Source organism: Myotis lucifugus, unplaced genomic scaffold (genome assembly GCF_000147115.1).
Source record: "Myotis lucifugus unplaced genomic scaffold, Myoluc2.0 scaffold_0, whole genome shotgun sequence".
NCBI classification, from domain to species: Eukaryota; Metazoa; Chordata; class Mammalia; order Chiroptera; family Vespertilionidae; genus Myotis; species Myotis lucifugus.
In genome coordinates, this window is record NW_005871048.1 from 22,913,070 (window position 1) to 22,933,263 (window position 20,194).

The window sequence follows — 20,194 nt, forward strand, 5'->3', positions numbered from 1 at the left end:
ACAATCCTAGTTTAATAAAGGTCATAGTAATATTCTCCCTACCCCCTGGGGAAGTGACAGCTGTGAGAGGGTGAGGGCTTCCTCAACATCGGTGTTTAACTGCCAAAAAGCACCTGTAAGGAGGAGTTAACCAGCCTTCCAATCAAGTGAGGACAGAAGAGGTGAGGAGCTCAAAGGAACAGGAGGCTGCACGCTGTGGGAATCAGTAGCAATGGGAAAGGGCAGAAGGGGGCGGCCAAGAACAGCTACACACGTCATCACTGGTCATACTCAAAGGGTCGCTGGGTATGGTGTCTCTGTATATGTACTATACATACTAACCAGGTACACACATAAATATTTAATATATAAAAAATAAAGTGCTTTCTAACAGGTCCCCAGGCAGGGACATTATAAAACATTTCACAAAACTGCAAAATAAAATCGATACAATCAAAGAACACTACATCCAACATACGTGAGAACAGTCAAACACAGTATGTACAATCTGGTGGGTGTCCCAGGACAAACATCCTGTCATATACATGGTATATACATATATACTCTTTTACTCAATATATTATGACAATATATATTTAAAATTTTGTTATAGACAAAAAAATAAAAGACAACCCCTACAAAAACACAACAAGGATCAAGCACGTGAGTCCTACACTGAGAGACCGATGGCTGCCTCCTCGGGGCGTCTCGTGCCCACTGCTTGGGAAAATGTGCCAGCGTTCCTTCCTGGGGTGCAGCGCCTCCACGTCCTCCAAGGCGCTGTGGGCAGCTGCGGTGAAGTTGGCGTCACCAGTGGTGAGCAGGTCGAAGACACAGGACTGGAAATAGATGTCCTTCACTGGCATCTTCTCGTGGCATTGAGCGTTGGCAGTCTCCAGTGTGTAGCCGGGCCAGGCCTGTGCCAGAGAGGTGTGAGGCAGGGTGTGCCCCAGGATGGCAGACACCTGGCCCTGCCCGTCGTCGATGCGCTCGCTCAGGGGGCAGCCATTCACACACAGCTGCAGGTCCTGGCTTTCCTCGTAGGACATGGCCAGGTCTTCGGGCATGCGGATGGCGAGGGTCAGGTAGCGACCCAGCTGCCGCACAAACACCGTCGTCCCTATGTAGCGGGCGTGCATCTCCACGTAGCGGCCACTCTCCCTTTCCACGATTCGCAGGCTCTTGACGTCGCCGTCCCCACCGCTGGTGCTGCCATCCACAAAGGCAGCCGGCAGGTCATCGGTCACAGCTTGGTATACTTTCTGATCTGTACACTCACGGTGGGCTTTGAAGATGATCGTGATCTGTGGGAAGGAGGAACATGCACAGTTAACACAACAGGAGGGAAAAGGACGGTGCATCCCTCTGTAGCAAGGGCTTTCCTCACTCTGGAGTTGAATAGCTAGAGAAGAACCTCCACATTCAGCCCCTCACCAAGAAGAAGGTTGCTGTGAGGAAAAATTAAGAAGTCCTGTGTGTTTAGAATGAACATTTAACACAAGTCCAGGGATGTGCATGAGGAAAATGTCTCTTTACTGAGTCAGAACAATGTTGCTGTTGGGATATAGGCAGTTTTTATTGATCGTTTATATCTGGTCTCTTTCCAAAAGCAGATGAGTGGTATAGTTCTGAGAAAAAAAGATTCCTTTCTAAATTAGGCAATTAACAATATACCTACCGAACTTTGATTCCTAAAAGGTTTCTTCATTGGACTGTAAAAATATCCCATGACTCAACACTACAAACTTACTTGTGACCACTGGGGACGTAGCAGAGAGTTGAGGGGTCATCCCAGCGGCAGCTACCACACAGCTACCGAGCAAGGGCCTCAGGAAAGATTTCTCTAAGTCTCTTAATCAAATGTTTCACATGACTGGCTAATCCCTGCGACAGGAAAATCACTTGGCAAATACAGCTCCCAAGCACTGGCAGAGAATAAATACCCTAAACCTAGTTACAGCAAATGTTTTCCCCAAATAGCACACGGCCCTGCAGCCTCTCAGAATTCTCCCAGCCAACTCTCAATTCTCCAAATTAAGCAGACAATTCATGGAGAGAAAAAACCCTCGACAATACAAAAGCTTCCCTTCAGTGAACTCACTTTCTTTCCTTAGTGAGAACAATTATTTTAAAAAAAACTGAACCTTTGAGCACCTAGGCCTCTAACACTGCCAACCTCTCCCGTGCAGGTGGTGAAAGGAAGAGACAGGACCTCCTGGTCTCACAAGGTGGGAAAACGGTCCCGAAGAAAAAAGGACTACATTTTGAGATTTGTGTTATTGTCAGTCACTGAGGTAACAGCTTATTTTTCTTTCTTCTGGGAGGGAAAAAAAAAGTATCAGGTGACTTCAGTCAAGGAGGAAGGTAGACAGGCCAACACACTACAAATTACTCTGGATGGAGGAAACCACCTCCTGCAAGGAAACTAATCAAAACAATAGACCCTTGTTAAAAAGGCCAGAAAAGGCCCTGGCCCCCTCCCGCCCCTCTCTCTACGAGTCCTCACCACCACCCTCAAGTTTATGTCTGAAGTTTTTTTTCTGAACTCAGCCAGCATTTGCTCACACTATTTAATCCCACATGTTCCCACTGGTGTTACTTGACTGGAATTTTCCAGCCATTTCATTTTACTTCAGCCAGTTGTAAAGCCAGATCTGAACCAGCTGCACTGTAGCAACTGGTTAAATTCATATCCGTTGTTTGCAGCTGCAACTAAGGCCAGACAATGTGCTATGAAATGCTTGGATTTCTCCCTTTCTAATTACCCTGAGCCACAATTTAATTTCACTACCAGACTTCTCACATTTCAACACCTTCTTAACAACCCAAAGGAGGTGTACCAGAGATGAGTTCAGGAAATTTGTTGTGCATCCAACCATAGGACCTTCCAGAGTGAATGGGATTTTGAGCTAGGTATCTAATGGGACTATAAAACAGATTTATTTGGTGGCTCTAAAGACAGTTTGACAAGTTTTTTTTGTGTGTGTGTGTTTTTTTCTAAGACAAGCCAGGATCCCTTGCAGGTGAAAAGATTAACTCAAGTAAATTCTGCACCTGAGAGATTCAAAGTTAATATAAATGGCTAAAATAAGAGTTAGTAATAGACTTTTCATATAATCAGTATCCTCGCTTTCAATGAGAACATTCCCAGATTCCACAAACTCTTCTGCAACAGCTAAGTAATTTGTTTTTTGAGTCTAACAAACCTCAAATTTAAACCGACTTGTTATTTGCAAGAATTAAGTACTTTTTGTTCACCTAAGAAAAAACAAAGAGGAATTAGTTTTGTTAGGAAAACAGAGGAGAGATCCAGTTCCACGGGAGTTTCCAAAAAGGCAAGCATGGGTCAATATTAAGATGAGTGGAGTCCTTCCACATGTCTTCCCAGGGATCTGTTTTCACTGAGCACACCCATCCTACCCAGGACTCATTTCAAACCCTCACACGAATGCCCTGCTATGCCTGTGACACACCTTGAGAGGATCAAGTAAAACTCGAAGCTTGACTTCTGCACAAGTATCTACACTTACAAAATATTCCAGCTTATCTAAAAGATTTTTATCTGTCCAATTCCTTGGGAGTGATATTCTCTGAGACACTGAAGCTGAAATTTCTCTGTGGGGTGAAATACTCACAGAGCCTATGTATACAATTTAGCTCATGAATCAAAATACTGAGGGTGATGCATCGATCTCAAAGCATGAGGGGGTTTCCTAAGTGGTCCTCTGTAGTTTAAGTACGTACCTAGAGATACCATCCATGTAAATGTTGAAAACACTAGGTAATACTTTCACGTGACTTAAGTTTTGTAATGCAATTTCATTCCTCATATAATTACAATACAAGCTCTTAAATAGCAAGCACTCAGCCATAAAGGGCCAGAAATTCATTTTCAGATTCTGTCTCCCTCTTCAGAAAAAACATTAATAACTCTTTTAAAACATTTAAAATTTAATTAAAAAATTTGGAAATTCCAAACCTTTTGTATTTCCAACTAGCAGTTATCAGAGCTTTGTAAAAACGGTATTCAAAATCATATTCTAAAGCTCTCAGATAATTTTAAAACACCAGCTATGCTGCTTTCTTTTCTCCCTCTATGAAGAGATCCATATGCTGTAATAACTCAATTTGGCACATCTGTTCTATGCCACACCATTTATTATTGATGGATGGCATTTCTGTGCATTTAAAACATCAATGCCTTTTGTTAAACCTCCCCCACCCAGTTCCTCTCAAACCCCACCTCAGACAACCTACTCCAGTTCTCCTCATTCATTTTTAATATTCACTCCCTGAGATCTTTACCACCCACAAGGTCTATCAGGAAGAGAAAGATAGCAGCTACAAATCAACCTTTCCACACATGAAAGCAAGAAAGACTTAAGGTTTGCTGTGAAATATCAAAATTTAGAGGCATCTGGGGGGGGGGGGGCACATGGGGGACAGGGAGGATGCATTTAAAAAAAAATGAGGTAGCCAACAAAAAGGAAAACTCAGGCACTGTCTTGCCAAGATACAGTATCTTCCCAAGCTCAATAGCCTTGTAAAGTGCTGTGCACAGGTTTTCAAACAGCAGAATTCCCCAAAGGTTGTGCACTTAACTATTTGTGCTCGTTGCCTTTTGGAAGAAACATTTATCAGTGTTTAATCAGGCCATTTGGCACGGCAAGTGCAGGACCTTCCGGGAATCCTCCAATACCAGAACTGGACTTCTCGGTCAAGGGACTCACATTTCTTGGATTAATGGGCCAGCAAACTAAAGTGAAATTGTCACAGAAATTAGCTTGGAACACGGGGAAACAATTTTGATATGGACCTGGTTAAAATTCTGCTTGTGTTAAAGGAACCTAAATGAATTTTATTTCATATGATTAGTTAATATGTCCCCTTCATCAAATTCTCTGGATGCATCACAGGTTGAAAAAATAGGTGACTCTGAGGGAGGATAAGAGACCATGTGCTCACAGCCCCTTTCCCAGGTAAGTGGCATAGAGCCTCTACCTTCAGTCCTGTGAGTGAGCAGAAAAGAAACCATTCCAACAAGAGCACATGCTTCCAAGACACACACATGCTCTATCTCCAGCTCTTAAACACCTCCTCTCTACTTCTCAAGTCAAAGCCTAGGACACTTGGAAGCACCAAAAGGAAGTAGAGGCTGTGAAGGCTCCTTCCTTCCAGTGTTTTCCCTGGTCACCCCCAGCCTCACCCCACCCGGACAGGGAAGCCGGGAAATGTCGATTTGGGTGGAGCTGAGTCACCCATCTAGGCTGGGAGGCAGGTGCCCGCCTTTGGTTGTAAGACGGGAGAACTCTGTGTCTCTTCCATTTGTAGGAGCAGGGGAGAAAAAGAGCATATTCATCTAGAATAACATTGTTTGAACAAAAGTTGGGTTGATTAATTACTGATGTCACTTACAATTTTCCTTAAAATTAAAGGGAAAACATTTGCCAAGAAGGTGTGATCTCAGTGAACTAGAGTCAACTTTTACAATCACTACTCAGCCTCTATATCAACTATCTACTACAGGAAGACTGAATGTAAGACTTACAAAAGTGTATTTTGTTAAATGATTGTGTTGGACTAGGACAAGACAGTATACATGTTTAAAAGGAGGGTGGAGGCTTAAAAAATCTTACCCTTGACTCCTTTTAGGGCTTGAATGAGACTAAGAATCAGCTACCTTTAAGAAATATCAAAACAGGTTTCTCTCCCCTCAGAGTCTCTTTCCACAGAGCTCTGTTCTAGGAACACTTACAGGAATCCAGGGAAATGGAATGGATCAGCTTATTTATTCTTCACTGTTGCCCCAGGTAATACATGCAGGAACAAGGGCCGCCTTGGCTGATGGAGGGGTTCTTGGCAGCAGACGGAGAAAGAAGAAACCAACCAGAGGGAAGGACACCCACAGCTGAGGCTGCTAGGGTGGTCCAGGGCAGAAGCACTGGGCTCGGAGGCTGCAAAGAGCATGCCAGAGTGAAAGGGAAGCAGGCCCAGGGATGACACATAAAAGGGACAGGCACAAAAACGTCCACTGCCAAAGAGTAAAATTTCTATACACTTAAAACAAGGAAGGCTGGAAGTATAAATAGGCTCAGAGACAGGGAAATTGGCTAGCTTCCTCGTACAGACCAGAGCAAGGCTGTGCGGAGCCACGAGGAAAAGGCCTCTGGTCCTTAAAGTCTCAGCCACTCCGAGAACTCCACAGGAACTTCTTGTTTGTTGGCTGTGCTCAGACTTTGCATACAGGGAGCTCAGCAAATGTAGGGACTCACTGTGCTTCTAGATGTGAAGTTAGGCATGTGTGGACAGTATTACAGGCCCAGGCTGCCACTGTGCTTCAGACCAGAGGCTAAAAATATTTTGAAAGGTGAGAGCCAGGGCCCGAAGCATAACTCTAGGGGTAAGAATCTGCCCTAGCAGGTCTGGCCCTCCCCTTCAGGGAGCTCACTCCTCAAGGGATGTGGGGGCAGGGCCACACATTCCAGGCCCCAGAGGGTCTGTGGGCAAATGCTCTGGGCTTAGGTTTAGCACAGCTATTTCCCAAACCGTTGGGGATTAGGAAATCACAGCCTCTTTAATCTTTTTTTTCCCTTCAGTTTTGGGAGGTGATTAAAAAGGTATAAAAGGGCTTGAAGGTCTTCACCAATACTACACTCATACTTTGTCACTTCTAGGTTCAAGTTCTCAGGGCTATTAAAAAAAAAAAAAGCCCACAAGGTAGTTAGAGGCCCTGACCATATATTTCAAGAAGTCAGTTACCAGGAATGCTACAGAAACAATATCCTTCTGTCTTCATTTTCCTGAGGTAGGGAGAGAGGAAGACAACACCGCTAAGCTCATGTGTGCACATCTGTGCGTATTCACACACATCCTAAAATGCAAAGATTGAACCCTGACCCCATTTCAGGGCTTATGAAAGTGAGTGTTGAAATGCTGTCGTATCAGTTCTATCCACAGTACACATACTATATTCCAACACTGAGAGAACCCCAACAGAATTAGCCAAATGTTCTTTTGACTCCAACTCTAAAAATAACCAGCTAACCAGGACATAAAAAACTCCTCTCTCCACAGAACCAGTCTCACCTGAAGTTCTTTCTAGACCCAACAGCACCGTGCTTTCAGGGCAAGGCTGTCGGTTAAATTCTGCATCTTAGAAGTGTGTTGCTATTCTTGTTAGTTACCACGCACTGGCAGGCTGAGCAGTTTAAAAAGTCCTTAAGTTACCCCACCCACAAGAACACAAAATTCAAAACAGTGGAAGAGCAAGTTCTACTGCAGTCAAAACAAATAAAGACAAAATGGGTAAGGTAGCATTTTTCATTGTTCCACACTGTAGGTAAGTCTTTTTGCATGCCACATTCCGCACAGGCAGAAACTGTTTGGTTAGCATTAGTTGAAGCCAACAAAAAAAGTACCAACCACCCAATGTTTCCCTCTCGCCCCTTCCCCTCAAAGTGTTGACTCAAAGAAAATTTAACAGGGCAGAGAGAGACACTTGGAAATGTGACAGAAAAACAAGTTCTAACTCTCAGCTGTGCATCAGACTTGGCCTCGTGCCGCTGGTTTAAACTATGGAGGAGTGTGGATCTGTTTTAAAGCAGCAGGGGCCCACGGGACACATGGAATCCTGCCTGGCTAGGGCAGGGCAGGCCCTGGGTTAACTTCACTTACAAGTGGGGGATTTGGAAGGTCCTCTCCTCCTCCTAAACCACATCTGGGACAGAGTGGCACATAGTCTAGGAGATTCAAAATGCAGGCCTTCAAAGAGGCCGATACAAACCTGGTACAATTTTAGACAGTTTCTACTAACATCTACTGTCTCTCTTCATTCCAAAGAATAGAAAGATGGTAAAAGGACTCATTAGCCAGAATGTTTTAATGTGTATAGACAATATAAAGGTGAACTTTGTTTGGAAAATACTGCACAAAGAATAACCAAGGTAGGCCCATTCATGTTACAAAGTGATCTTTTCTACTTATCCTTACACCATACAGCTAATAATTCCTTCTCCTTTCTCTGCTTTCTTTCCCACAGGCATTTGGAAATCCTTTTACCTCCAGGCAATTTGCTGAAACTACCAGTATATAAAGCAAAGTTGAGTAGTTCCTGGGCCTAAAACGTGATAATCCAGTACACACAAGGGCTATGCAGGAAACAGAAAAGGACAAATAAGAGCACTGCCGCCTGGAATTATAGCTGATTTCTGCTCTTCTCAAAACTCTTCAATGTTTCAATAGTTTCTACAATAAATAAATTCAAGGCAGATAAGGATATCTAAGACACGGTTTCATGAGTTTTAAAAGTGAGATGGGATCCTGAAAAATGAATTTAAAAACTGAAGACTGATAGTCAAATTCTGGAAAGCTTTTTGGATTAAATCAAAGACCAACAACCTTTCAAAAGTGGCAGCCGGGGCTTTAGACCCTACTAGGTTGTAGGAGTGTGAGGAAATGTGGGTGTAAATAAGGGGCGACTCTGACAGTGGCTGGATGGAAAGGGAGACTGTCAAACTCCAGAAGTAAAAAAAATGACCTGAGACAAGTGACCAGGGTGGAGGAGTATGCTCTGGGTTCAGCAACCCATCTCTCTGGCCCTTCTTTTTTTTTTTTTTTTTTTTTAGCAATTTTACTTTATTATTTTTTATGTATTTTTGTTGATTTCAGAAAGGAAGGGACAGAGAGCTAGAAACATCAATGATGTGAGAGAATCATTGACTGGCTGCCTCCTGCACAGCCCCTACTGGGGATCAAGCCTGCAACCTGGACATGTGCCCTTGATCGGAATCGAACTCGGGACTCTTCAGTCCACAGGCCAATGCTCTATCCACTGAGCCAAACCAGCCAGGGCTCTCTGGCCCTTCTTGGCAGCTGCAACAACTTGCTAAGTAGCAGCACGTGGAACCAGCTTATGAATGCGGGCCACCAATGTTCAAAAAAACACACCCTGAAAATGGTTGGTTTTACACATCCCACAATTCTCCATTGACTGCTGCAAATTTCACTTATGTGCTTAGAATGAGGCAGAGCCTGCATTCATCCTGCACCTCCCCCACACAGTAGGTCCTTTGATGCTTGCTGGTTGAAACTCAGAACTAAATCATAAATTTTATCAGATAAATTATTATACTAAGCAGGGAGCTACAACTGCAAACTTCCTTCCCTCCTGCTCCCCAATATACCTCAACTAGTCTAGCAACTCTGGTAATTTCTGCAAAACAAGGAGGACCAGGACAAGGAGCAAATCTTAACGAGATGGCAAGAATTACCTGCATAACAGATAAGTCATAACAAAATAAAGAGCAATCTCAGATTTTAAAGATTGGTTGCAATATTTCTGCAAAGCAGTTGTGCTCTCTGGAAGGAAAGAAAATGTCCCCTTGCATGCAAGAACAGTGTTCACATATTTAAAATACACTCCTGCTGATGGGAGGATGCAGCAGCTACCTTAGTCCACAGTGTAGCTCATCTATCAGTAAAGATACAAAAAACATATGGGTTACAGAAACTTGGCTCCAAAAACAATGCCCTAGGCCTGGGGTCAAGAGAGAACAGATTTCCAAACCTTGATCCAGAGATATGCTTAAAATGACAGTGGAAAGGCTTCGCAATGCAGGCACATAGCTCTCTGATTTTGTAACCAACAGAATGATCCACAACAGGTTTACATGCCATATACTGTTGTGGAACAACAGCTACATGCGAAGAGGCACCAGAAAGAAAGAGGACCCAATGCATGCTCTAGGACCCTACAAGCAAATAAGGAACACGTTGGGTCTACGGTTTGAAGAACATAGTAAGCAAGAATGAACCAAACAAACTAATTCTTCACCTTCCATCATCATCCCAGTGAAAATTTTCAGAATTTCTAGAAAGAGTTTAAGAATTAGGGATAATTAGGAACTTTTAAATATATAGAGAGAAACTTGAAGGGTAAGGACCTCTTCCTATGCTTTGGGTAGTTGGGTGCTACTGCCCATGGGATAACCTGGAGCCGGTGGCCCATGGTGGCAGCAAGAACATATGAGGCACCTCAGTGTCCACTCACCTGGCCAAAAATCACCAGGCTTGGTCAAGCACAAAGAACACCTCTTTCCCAAATGCAAACTGCCTTAAGGTAAACCACCTTCCCACTAAAGGATGAAGCACAGGAAAATCTGTCAGCCCCTGCTTACCACCCCCCACATTTGTAATTTTGTCTCACTGAGACTGGAGGATAAGAAAGCTATAGTGATGGGAAAGGACATGCATTAAAATAAAATAAAAAGTAAAGCAAAAGTATCTAAATTACTTATAAAAAATAATTTAAAAAATATTGTTTAGGTGTGCAATAAATGCATACCTGAAATTTTTTGGAAAAAGAATAATTTTAAATGCACCTCACGAACTGATTTTTTAATACTATAGGCCAGTGATGGCGAATCTATGACATGTGTGTCAGAGGTGACATGCGAACTCATTTTTTTTTGGTTGATTTTTCTTTGTTAAATGGCATTTAAATATATAAAATAAATATCAAAAATATAAGTCTTTGTTTTACTATGGTTGCAAATATCAAAAAATTTCTATATGTGACAAGGCACCAGAGTTAAGTTAGGGTTTTTCAAAATGCTGACATGCCGAGCTCAAAAGGTTCACCATCACTGCTATAGTTTATTAGGAATATAGCATATTTGCAAAGTACAGAATCCTTTCATAAAATAATTTATCAAAATCACTTTCTACAATCACAGCATATACAAATCTTTATTGAGTCCACTTAAACAGAGATCCAGAGATACAGAGAAGAACACAGGAGCTGAGACTGAGGGACTGCAAGGGGAATGTGGAAGAGAAGGTACAGAAGTCAAGTACTGCCACAGATGATCCGTTTATTCGCTGGAGAGGCCCAGGAGAGTTATTGACTTGTGTCCGCCTGGAGCCTAGTGTGCACTACTCCTCCCCCAAACAAAAACTGCTTTTCTTTCCCAAGTAACCAACCCTGCCAGTTCTAAGCCTGTCCTCTCATCTCTCCCCCAGTGCCTGCAGGTCTGAAGCGCCTCTCACAGCCAAAGGTGGGGAAGATGGCCCAGAGCTGATGTGGATCTCAGCCCAGGTGTGTAGCTGTGCCAGAAACCCCTGCAGCCCCGAGGGGTGGAGAGATGAAAAACCAGCCCTGGCCTCGGAACACACCTACCTGGCAAGATGGCCAACCACACAGACTGCTCCAGAGAGGCAGCCTAGCAGGCTGGCAGAGGACATAAAACCCTGGAGGCCCCGAGGAAGCACACCTGCGCTCACCATGACAAATGGGGGGACGGGGCCACACTGTCCAGCACTGCAGGCCTACCTGCCCTGACCTCACTGCCTGCATGTGGAAAAAGGGGAAGGCGTGGCTAGTAAATGGTCCCTGGAGTACAGATGACTTCACTTTTCATTTTGTTGTTTACATATCCCTCCACTAAATTTTGTATTTTTGTGATGAGGAAAAGTGGGCAATGAAGGTCAGGTAGAGCTCACAAAGCTAAGCTTGAAAGTGCTTGCTCAAGAAGCCAGGTTCCCAGGATGAAGAATTGTTTTAGGGACCTTACTGCCAAAATACCCAGGTCTAGTGCTTGAGTTCAGTGCTGAAGGCAGGCAAATTAATACAGTGGGGCCTTGACTTACGAGTTTAATTCGTTCTGTGACGGAGCTCGTAACTCAAATTACTCGTATGTCAAATCTTAACGTGAACGAGTGAGACACGTGATGCTGGGCTGATGTGGCGTTCACTGTGACGTTCGCTGCGCCAACTAGCGGTGGGGTATCTGAAGCTGGCTCGTAACCCGAATTTTAGCTCGCAACTCAAATCAAAAACTCGGCCGAGAGATGGCTCCTATCTCGAAAAACTCGTTAGTAGGACACTTGTAAGTCAAGGCCCCACTGTAGATGCTTAAATATGATTTCAGTATCACAGCTGATCAGTCTCATCAATACCATCGGTCAGTCTTAAAGCTAGTAACACTGAGCACATGGGTCATTAAAAACGCTTCATCACAAGGATGGCACAGTATCTGCAAAATGCAGTGCTAGGTTATCCAATAGCTGGTCTACGTATGTGTCCAAAGCTTCAGTAAAAAATCTTCTGAAAGGTGTTTTTATACTATTGCATAGACATCAAGGGGAAAAAAATCAGATTCTTTTTTGAACTTATTTCGTAAGTACTTTTTGCCTCATACTGTTTTTACTTTTACCACCATCATTTTTTCATTGCTTAGAATTTTTTTACAGGTTTTATTTTGTCCCTGGGTAGATAAAAGGAAATTGTATTGCAGAATTTTAGGTTTTCTCTTAGTTTCATCAGCAGAGGTCATACCAGCATTGAGAGACCTTTAACAGTAACCTTCCAGATGCTTCTGGGGGCTTTGGAGAGAGTTACAACAAAAAGGAAAAAAACAACTACTAGAGGTCATGAAGCCATAGAGTAATTTGTTGCTGAACAGCATGGTGACCAGATGTGGGGAAATACTTTCCAATAGTGCAATTAAAGACCAAGCATTCTCATCATTGGCCTGAATTTATGTCAAGACAAGACCCCCAACCTCCTTTCTTTAGAATGGGTAAAACCTTTGATCCTTAAACAAAGTAAAAGAGTAAAAACGGTGTACCTTTTATTTGCTTATTTGCTAAAAACTATGATAGACTCAACCACAACTGAAATGGAATGATCTAAATAAAGTACTTCAGTGTTGAACCAACATTTTCCCATGCACATAGCACTTACTAATCTTGATAGTAGTGTTTAAAGACCACCTCTCTAAGCCCTCAATTATTTGCACAATTGATGCTGATTTTCTCCATTCCCAATGGAACTGCCTTCTTGAATTTCCAGTGTTATGTTTTCCCAAAGACTAATCTCAGATTCTGTGACCTGACTGCTTCAATGATGGATTTTTGGCCATGGCTGGTCCTAAAACTTCATAATTATATAACTTTACATCATAACATAGCCAGTACATATTTTAATGTTCAGATAGAAAAAATTATGTGCATACTTATAAAAGTCAGAAAAGGAAAGTTTGAGATGTAGGATTTGGAAAGGCCAGCTTGGGTGTACTGGGACTGAAGTGTAAACATTTTCAGCTCCTCTAAGATGTCTGCACCACTGTAATAGTCTTTGTTCAGAGCAATGACGTCTCATCTTAGATTTGTGATACCACTGGTGTCTCCAGATATCTCTGGAGGTGTTATAAACTCCCTCCACAAAATGCCAAGTAAAATAACTTAAATTCACTTTAAAAATATACCACACAGGTTTTGAGGCAAGGGAGGGGTCCTGAAATCAAAGAAGAGTCATCAGTATTACAGAAGATTGATCCTTGTCAATTATATTTCAGTCTAAGCCAACTGATGAATAGACAAAATAAACAAAGGAAATTAAGCAAAATGAGATTGTCTACATGTGTGATTTAGTGGTTGGAAACAAAGGGAAGGAGCTGCTTACTTGGGACACTATTATTATGGAAAACCCTTGCGACTTCTTTATTTACTAGTGAATGAAGTAGTGCTGACTGGCAATTGAAAACCCAGTTCCTAGCATGTACTACTTGCACTTATACAGCAAAATTTTTTTATTTACGAGAGTTAGAGAGAGAGAAACAACAACGTGAGAGTGGAACATCGATCGGCTGCTTCCCATAAGCACCCCGACAAGAGACCGAACCTGCAACCTGGGTATGTACCCTGACCTGGAATCAAACCTGCGACCTTTCAATGCATGGATGACACTCAACCAACTGAGCCACACCAGCCAGGGCAAGAATTTTTAAAACATGCAATACCTGACTCTTTAGTCAGGGGCACTGACCTCTTTTCCCTTAGATTGTCAAAAAAATGACACCAGCCAACAGAACAGCCATTGGGTGTAAATGAATCAAAATTATATCTTTTTTTTTTGTCAGATTGGCAAGGTGTGCTACAGAATTTTAGTAATTACTTTGTGTGCCACGAGATGAAAAAGGTTGAAAATCGTTGCACCAAGATATCGGTGACTTAAAGTTGATTTAGAGGATTCAGTATTAGTTTCTTTAAAACCAACCAAGCAACAAGAACCGCAATACTGGCAGCTAGGCAGGGCAAGCTTAACTTAATTTTGCCAGTTTTCCCCTCGGCTTCTCACTTAAATTGTTAGCCTGAGATTATACATCACTGCTCTACAATATCCAATTCTTATTTCCTTGGTCACCACAGGACAGTAACTAACAGACTTTTAGGCTTGCCATTGGGAAGTTGGCTTATAACCATTACCTTTTACCATAGCTTCCAAATTTCCAATAAAATATATTTCCTGATGGGTTATTGCCCTCAGGCTTCACAGCTTTCTTTATTCAGAAAACCTACATCAGTCAAATCTGATAAATCTAAACATGGATTTCCTTGAGTCATACACATATGCACTCAAAAAAGACATCACTGAAAAAAGCAGTTTTTCATTAAACAGGCCTGCCTTTTCCCAAGAGAACCCAACATTACTGTTCACTTTTTATTTTTTGTATCATTGCCTATTTAAATTTACACACACATTTCTCATAAGCCCTAGAATTCCACCAAGAAATTCCTTACTAATTTTCATTTAATCCTTCATCCACCCTGCTAACACTGCTTGCCAAGAAGACCAAGCAAAGTTCCTTTTAAACTAGGTCTTTCATTTCAATTTTCCCAGGCTGTCTGAAGAGTCGGACACCTGAAAGGTATAAGTAAGAAGAAGGAAAAAAAAAGTATTCTTGCCTTATTTGTAGCAGTAGCACTGGATCCAAGGACCACGGGCACATTCGTCACTTGAACGGAAAGGTAATTATTGTCTATGAGTGGCCAGGCTCCTTCCACTTTGCACGTCTGGAAGTGATCCTTGAAAGTTCTAAGGTGGGGATCTCCAAACAAGCCACAGAAAAGGTAATTAGGAGGGTTCTGGTCCCCTCCCCTGAGTTCTCTGACTCCCGCATGGCTGTGATAGTTACAAGGGTCATGGGTCACTTCAGGGTTGGTAGAGGATGTGGGTCCGTCCTTGGAACAGTTCCTCTGGCTCATGAGGTCACTGATACCCAGTACAGCAGAATGGTATACCAGGTTGCCACGGCAGGCTTTTGAAGTTCGCTGGGTGCAGCCAGCATAGGCACGCAGGGCCTTGCAGAACTCAGAGTCAAAGCCGTCAATGGCAGAGTTCAGGTGTGAAGTCAGGGACACAAAGTCTGTGGTACATTTCTGGATTCGACACTGGGCTGGTTGTTGGCAGTCACCTATGGGAAAGAAGATAAGACCACACATTTTTTAAACGCTTCATAACTTCCTGAGCTACATGAGAAAATGACATTCTCCTCTGGGGACTGTTTGTTCTATTTCATATCCTCCTATTTTAAGAAGGCCTTCAGAAATAGGGTTGCATTGTGCTTCTGTGTCTCTCACAAATTAAGCCACTGGGAGAAAAACTGCATGCAGTTAGTTAACTTAAAACTTTATAGCATGGGCCATTGTAAATGACAATTTTACCAACTTTGCTATTGTTTATGGATTTTGAGAAAGATTCCTTTGCTCTAAGGCCAAGCAAAAGATGTAAACTTTGTTTTGATTTTGAAAACTGCATAAGTAATTTGCTTTGGAAAGCACTGTCTATGCACAAAACCACAATTAAAACTTCCACAACTCAGGTAGGGGAAACCCCTAAATTATAGCATGATTGGCTAAAACACCTTTACCTTATTCTAGTAAAGCTAACAAGAAAAAAAAATCCAAGCACTAAATTATTCTGCATTTCCTGATAGATGTTTATCAATAAATTGTATATAAACTGTCACTTAATCTCCTGGTTTTTACAAAGTATAAATGTTCTCTTAAAAAAATAGTGATACATTTGACCAAGCAATGTATTCACTTCTCCCTTGATATCCATCACCCTGAGATCCCAGCTCCCAAACAGTTTCACCAGGAAAAGTACACTAAACAAAAAAGGACATTGAAATCACACTGCAGAAACTGATGTTTCCAACTATGTTTTTTCAGAAACACAACAGAATTTTTAGAGTTATCTGAATGATTTTCCCCTTAAATCAACAATTCATATATACTTAATGGTTAAAGCAAAGTGATGAAATGAAGTAATGGAAAACCAAGTATTACTGCCCTACTATTTTAAAAAGTTAATTTTCAAATGATGTTTTGCCACTAGTTCCTCACATAAAAATTTATAAAACCTCTTAAAGCACAAAAATTGTAAGAATTGCCAATGCCAGGTCAGTCATGTGCACCAGTTTTTTTTTTTAATTCTGCTCCATAAAGTGGGACACTAGAATTACTGAAAAGAGAAATTCTTTCCTTTACCATCCACCTCAAACTTTATAGACATGAACTGCAACATGTATGTGTTACACGTTCTTTATAGGCCTCTGAACAATGGAGCAAGTCTCAATCTTTTCAAGTCTAACATTCCTCATCTGAGATATGAGGAGGTTGCTCTAAAATGAACTTTGTGACCTTTTTCAGGCATAAAATATCTTATTCTAGGTGAGAGAAAACAGTCAGTAGTGTGCTATTAGATATGTAATTATTTAAAGATATGAGCATAACAAAGTTCAGGATAATATCAAGATTTAGGACTTCATCTGATAAAGACTTACTAAAAATGTTTTTTAAATAAAGATTATTTAAAAAGGTATTTTAATCTTTTCAGTAAACTGCCTTTACATCTAAATTAAATAGCCTGTAATCTGTGTTTGGCCTCAGCTGGGGAGAAAAGGGTAGGAGATGACCACTTCTCAAGATATCTCCCCAACCATTTTCTTACATTTCGAAGTCCAAAAAGGGAAAAATGTTATAGTCTTGATTGGATAGTTACTTTAACTTGAGTAAAAGAGATTAAAATATTAATCACAAAGACATCTTGTGTCTGGCCTATTTTATGTTTGCTCATTGCAAAGTTACCAAAAGCAGCTATTATTTATAGAATTCCTCTCTCCAAAGTAGATCAAGTCATTTTCAACTACTTTTACTCAACAAAACAAAAGCAAAATTAAAAAAAATCAAACAGCCGAAACCGGTTTGGCTCAGTGGATAGAGCGTCGGCCTGCGGACTGAAAGGTCCCGGGTTCGATTCCGGTCAAGGGCATGTACCTGGGTTGTGGGCACATCCCCAGTGGGAGATGTGCTGGAGGCAGCTGATCGATGTTTCTAACTCTCTATCTCTCTCCCTTCCTCTCTGTAAAAAATCAATAAAATATATATATTAAAAAAAAAGTTAAAAAAAAACACAAACAAACAAAAAACCACCCCAAAGTCATTAAAGCCATTTAGCAGATGGGAAAAACCAAGGCAAAGGGATTTTAAGGCCTTGTCCTGGCAGATCATACACAGCTGTATGAAGCCCAGGAAGTGGGCCTTTCCTCCAATCCATTTTCCTTCCTCCACATACCATGTCCCCTAAATTCCTGACTCTCAAAATGGTACTTGATAGCTTAAAAAAAAAAGGTGTAACTACTGTATCACATTTTTCCCTTTTAAATCAGATTCACAGCAAGCAGAAAGCAAGGAAATAAAAACTGGGCCAAAATCACTCAGTAATGAAGAGCCCTCAGACTACAAATAAATGACAGCACAAGAACTTTCCGCTAAACTTGCAGTGCCTATTTGTTCTTTTTATGGTCTATAAAATATATCTGAGCGTACATTTACTTATAATTATTTCAAATAGTCATAAAATATCAAAAGTCAGAACAGCATGGCAATGCAGATGCAATTGTTCAGAAGGGGAAAGAAGCAGAATTTAGATGCCAGCTCCTCTTTCCGTTCCTTCCTCATTCCTTCTTCATAGCAGGCAGGTGCTGATTCCTTTGAGAAATCTCACATAACACAGAACTCCTTGAGCTCTTTTGTTTGGATGAGGTTTCTAACAGCCTTTTGGGGTAGAGATGATTGGAGGGAGAAAAGCTAATGAGAGTGAAAGTGCATTTGGGTCAGCAGTTTGAGCCTCATCGCAGGCTCCTGTAGAATGACTAATTTGCAGCATACACCCAGAAATATCCAGGCTTCATGAATTTATAATGACAATGCACACTTTGCCTGTTGCAGGCGGTAAAGTAAGCCTCCTGTCAAAATGCCAAGACAATGCGGAGCAGAAACAATCTCAAGGATGTGGCGAAGAAGGCCATGAAGTGTATGAGTAAGCAAATAACTCCTATATTGGATCGCCAGTCAGGAACTGCAGAGGTTTGCTTAAGAGAAGAAAAGGCAAATAAAAGTACTCTTTTCATTTCTCAAGGGCAGAGTTCAAAATCTGCAGTTACAGATATCTGTTTCCTTGAGTCAGATCATCTGTGATCAGTGTGACAGTATTTTCCTTCTAGTTAATGAAAGTGCTAAAGGATTTTCAGGTGTAGAGCTTTCCTTAATGATTCAGACATAAAGACCTCATCATTTAAAAACAGCTTCCTCAATGCCAGGACTGCACGTGTGAATCTGCAGCACAATCACCAGCTTATAATAAAAGAAACAAGATACGCTGAGGCTGAATTAAGTGAAATATGGAGCCATATGGGGTGCTGAGGCAAATTATATGGATCCAGGCATAAAACATATGGTAGCCCATCTGCAGAGAGCACTTTGCTAGGCTCCCTGCTCTGAGAAACAGCCCTTGCATTTCAATAGCACCGCTCTTCAAAGAAATCTCTCAAAAGGAGCCCTCCTTTCTATAGCCAGATTAATTGCTCCACTCCGACAAGCTGTCCACAGAAATCACTCACCACAGCAATTCTGGGTAGAAGCTGATGGTGATTCTAGTGAGGGCATATTAAGATACTGAGACGAGTTTCACATTCCAAGTTCTTGAACTAAGGCACCATAATTTTCTAAACCTTTAAACCAACTTCTTAGGTCTTTCATGGGCCAGCAAAGAAATCTTCAAAGACCACATTCCAATCCTGTCACGGGAACCTACAGCAACTGAGGGATAAGGGAAACAATATCCCACTGGTCAAGAGGGACAGTCCCACCTAGCACTTCAATTTCCATTTCAAGAAACCCACGCTTGGACATTACAGACACATATTTTCACACAAAACAACCCTGAATATATCGTGTGACATGTCATGAAAATTTTTCCATGTAACTGTTAAGCAAATTGACATTGCTTCCCAAGGTTCTAAAGTCACTAATTGAAAGCCTTCATCACTACATTCTTCAGTAAGATTTCAGTTTGTTTTCCCAAGTGACACTTAAAATGCAGCTGCTGTTACATCACAATGCAAAGTTACACAAAGTAAATTCAGCCCTCTCCTCAAAGGCCACATCCCCCCCCCCCATTACTTAGAAGACCTCCAGGATTGTTAGCACGGGCTAGTATGACTTAATAAGTAAAAATTACCGCCCCCCCCCTCCCCCGCACACACACACATTTGGGTGGCTTTAAAGTTCAGGATTCTCCAGATCAGAGCATTGTTGACTGTTATCATACAAATACAGGGCAAAAAGGTGTGGAAGAAAAAAATGATCTAACGCCCAAGTTGTTCTCAAACTAAACAATAATTTCCATTTCGCACTTAAAAACTTGTCTAGACAAACTCCTAGAAGTGGTCTTGTTTGCAAAGAGCATCCTAGATATTCACCCCCCCCCCCACAGTTTTATTGGGAAAGTCTGAGATTTAACATTGTGTTAGGGAGAGGATTTTAAACGGAATTATAGTATCACCGGCTAGAACAGACTCCTCACTGCTGCTTCCACTGGGGAAGCGCCGAGCTCCAGAAAGCAGCCTATCTGTCAGCCCCTCCTGAACGTGCAGCTGGCCAGGAAGCACGAGCTTTTCCAAAGAGACTGAACGCTGAATTAGAAGCAGCTTTCGCAAACACGAAAGAAACCCCTGTTTTAAAGAAGGTTAAGTTACTTTCGAAAATTAACCTCCCCAGTTTGCAAAATCCTGGGGGAAAAAATTTTTCCATCTGGGGGGGGATTTTTTCGGTTCGCCGCCCCCCCCCAGGTGGCAGGGGAGCGCCCCAAGGGCTCCCTTGTTTCCCCGCCGAGGGGGGGGGCGGGGGAAAACTGAATCCAGCCCGAATTTTTGAAAAACCCAACCCAGGGGGAAAAAAAGTTCCGGGAAAATTTTGTCGGGGGGCGAGCCCCGCCAACCCCCGCCCCCGAAAATCTTTGGTAAGGGGGTTGTTAGAGGGGGAGATTTTTTAACGGTTCCCCTGCTCCCGCCCGGAAAGGCCTGGGGGA

General features: G+C 42.1%; 1 protein-coding gene across 1 annotated transcript; it reads right to left on the reverse strand.

Moving 5' to 3' along the window:
• Positions 1 to 325: 325 nt before the first annotated feature.
• Positions 326 to 19,838, reverse strand: RGMB (repulsive guidance molecule BMP co-receptor b; the record flags this gene model as incomplete). The annotated part of the gene is made up of 3 exons (XM_014453667.2): positions 326 to 1,283; positions 14,725 to 15,233; positions 19,670 to 19,838. Coding segments are annotated over 3 exons (1,347 nt in total), but the record flags the coding sequence as incomplete, so codon positions are not given.
• Positions 19,839 to 20,194: the final 356 nt, after the last annotated feature.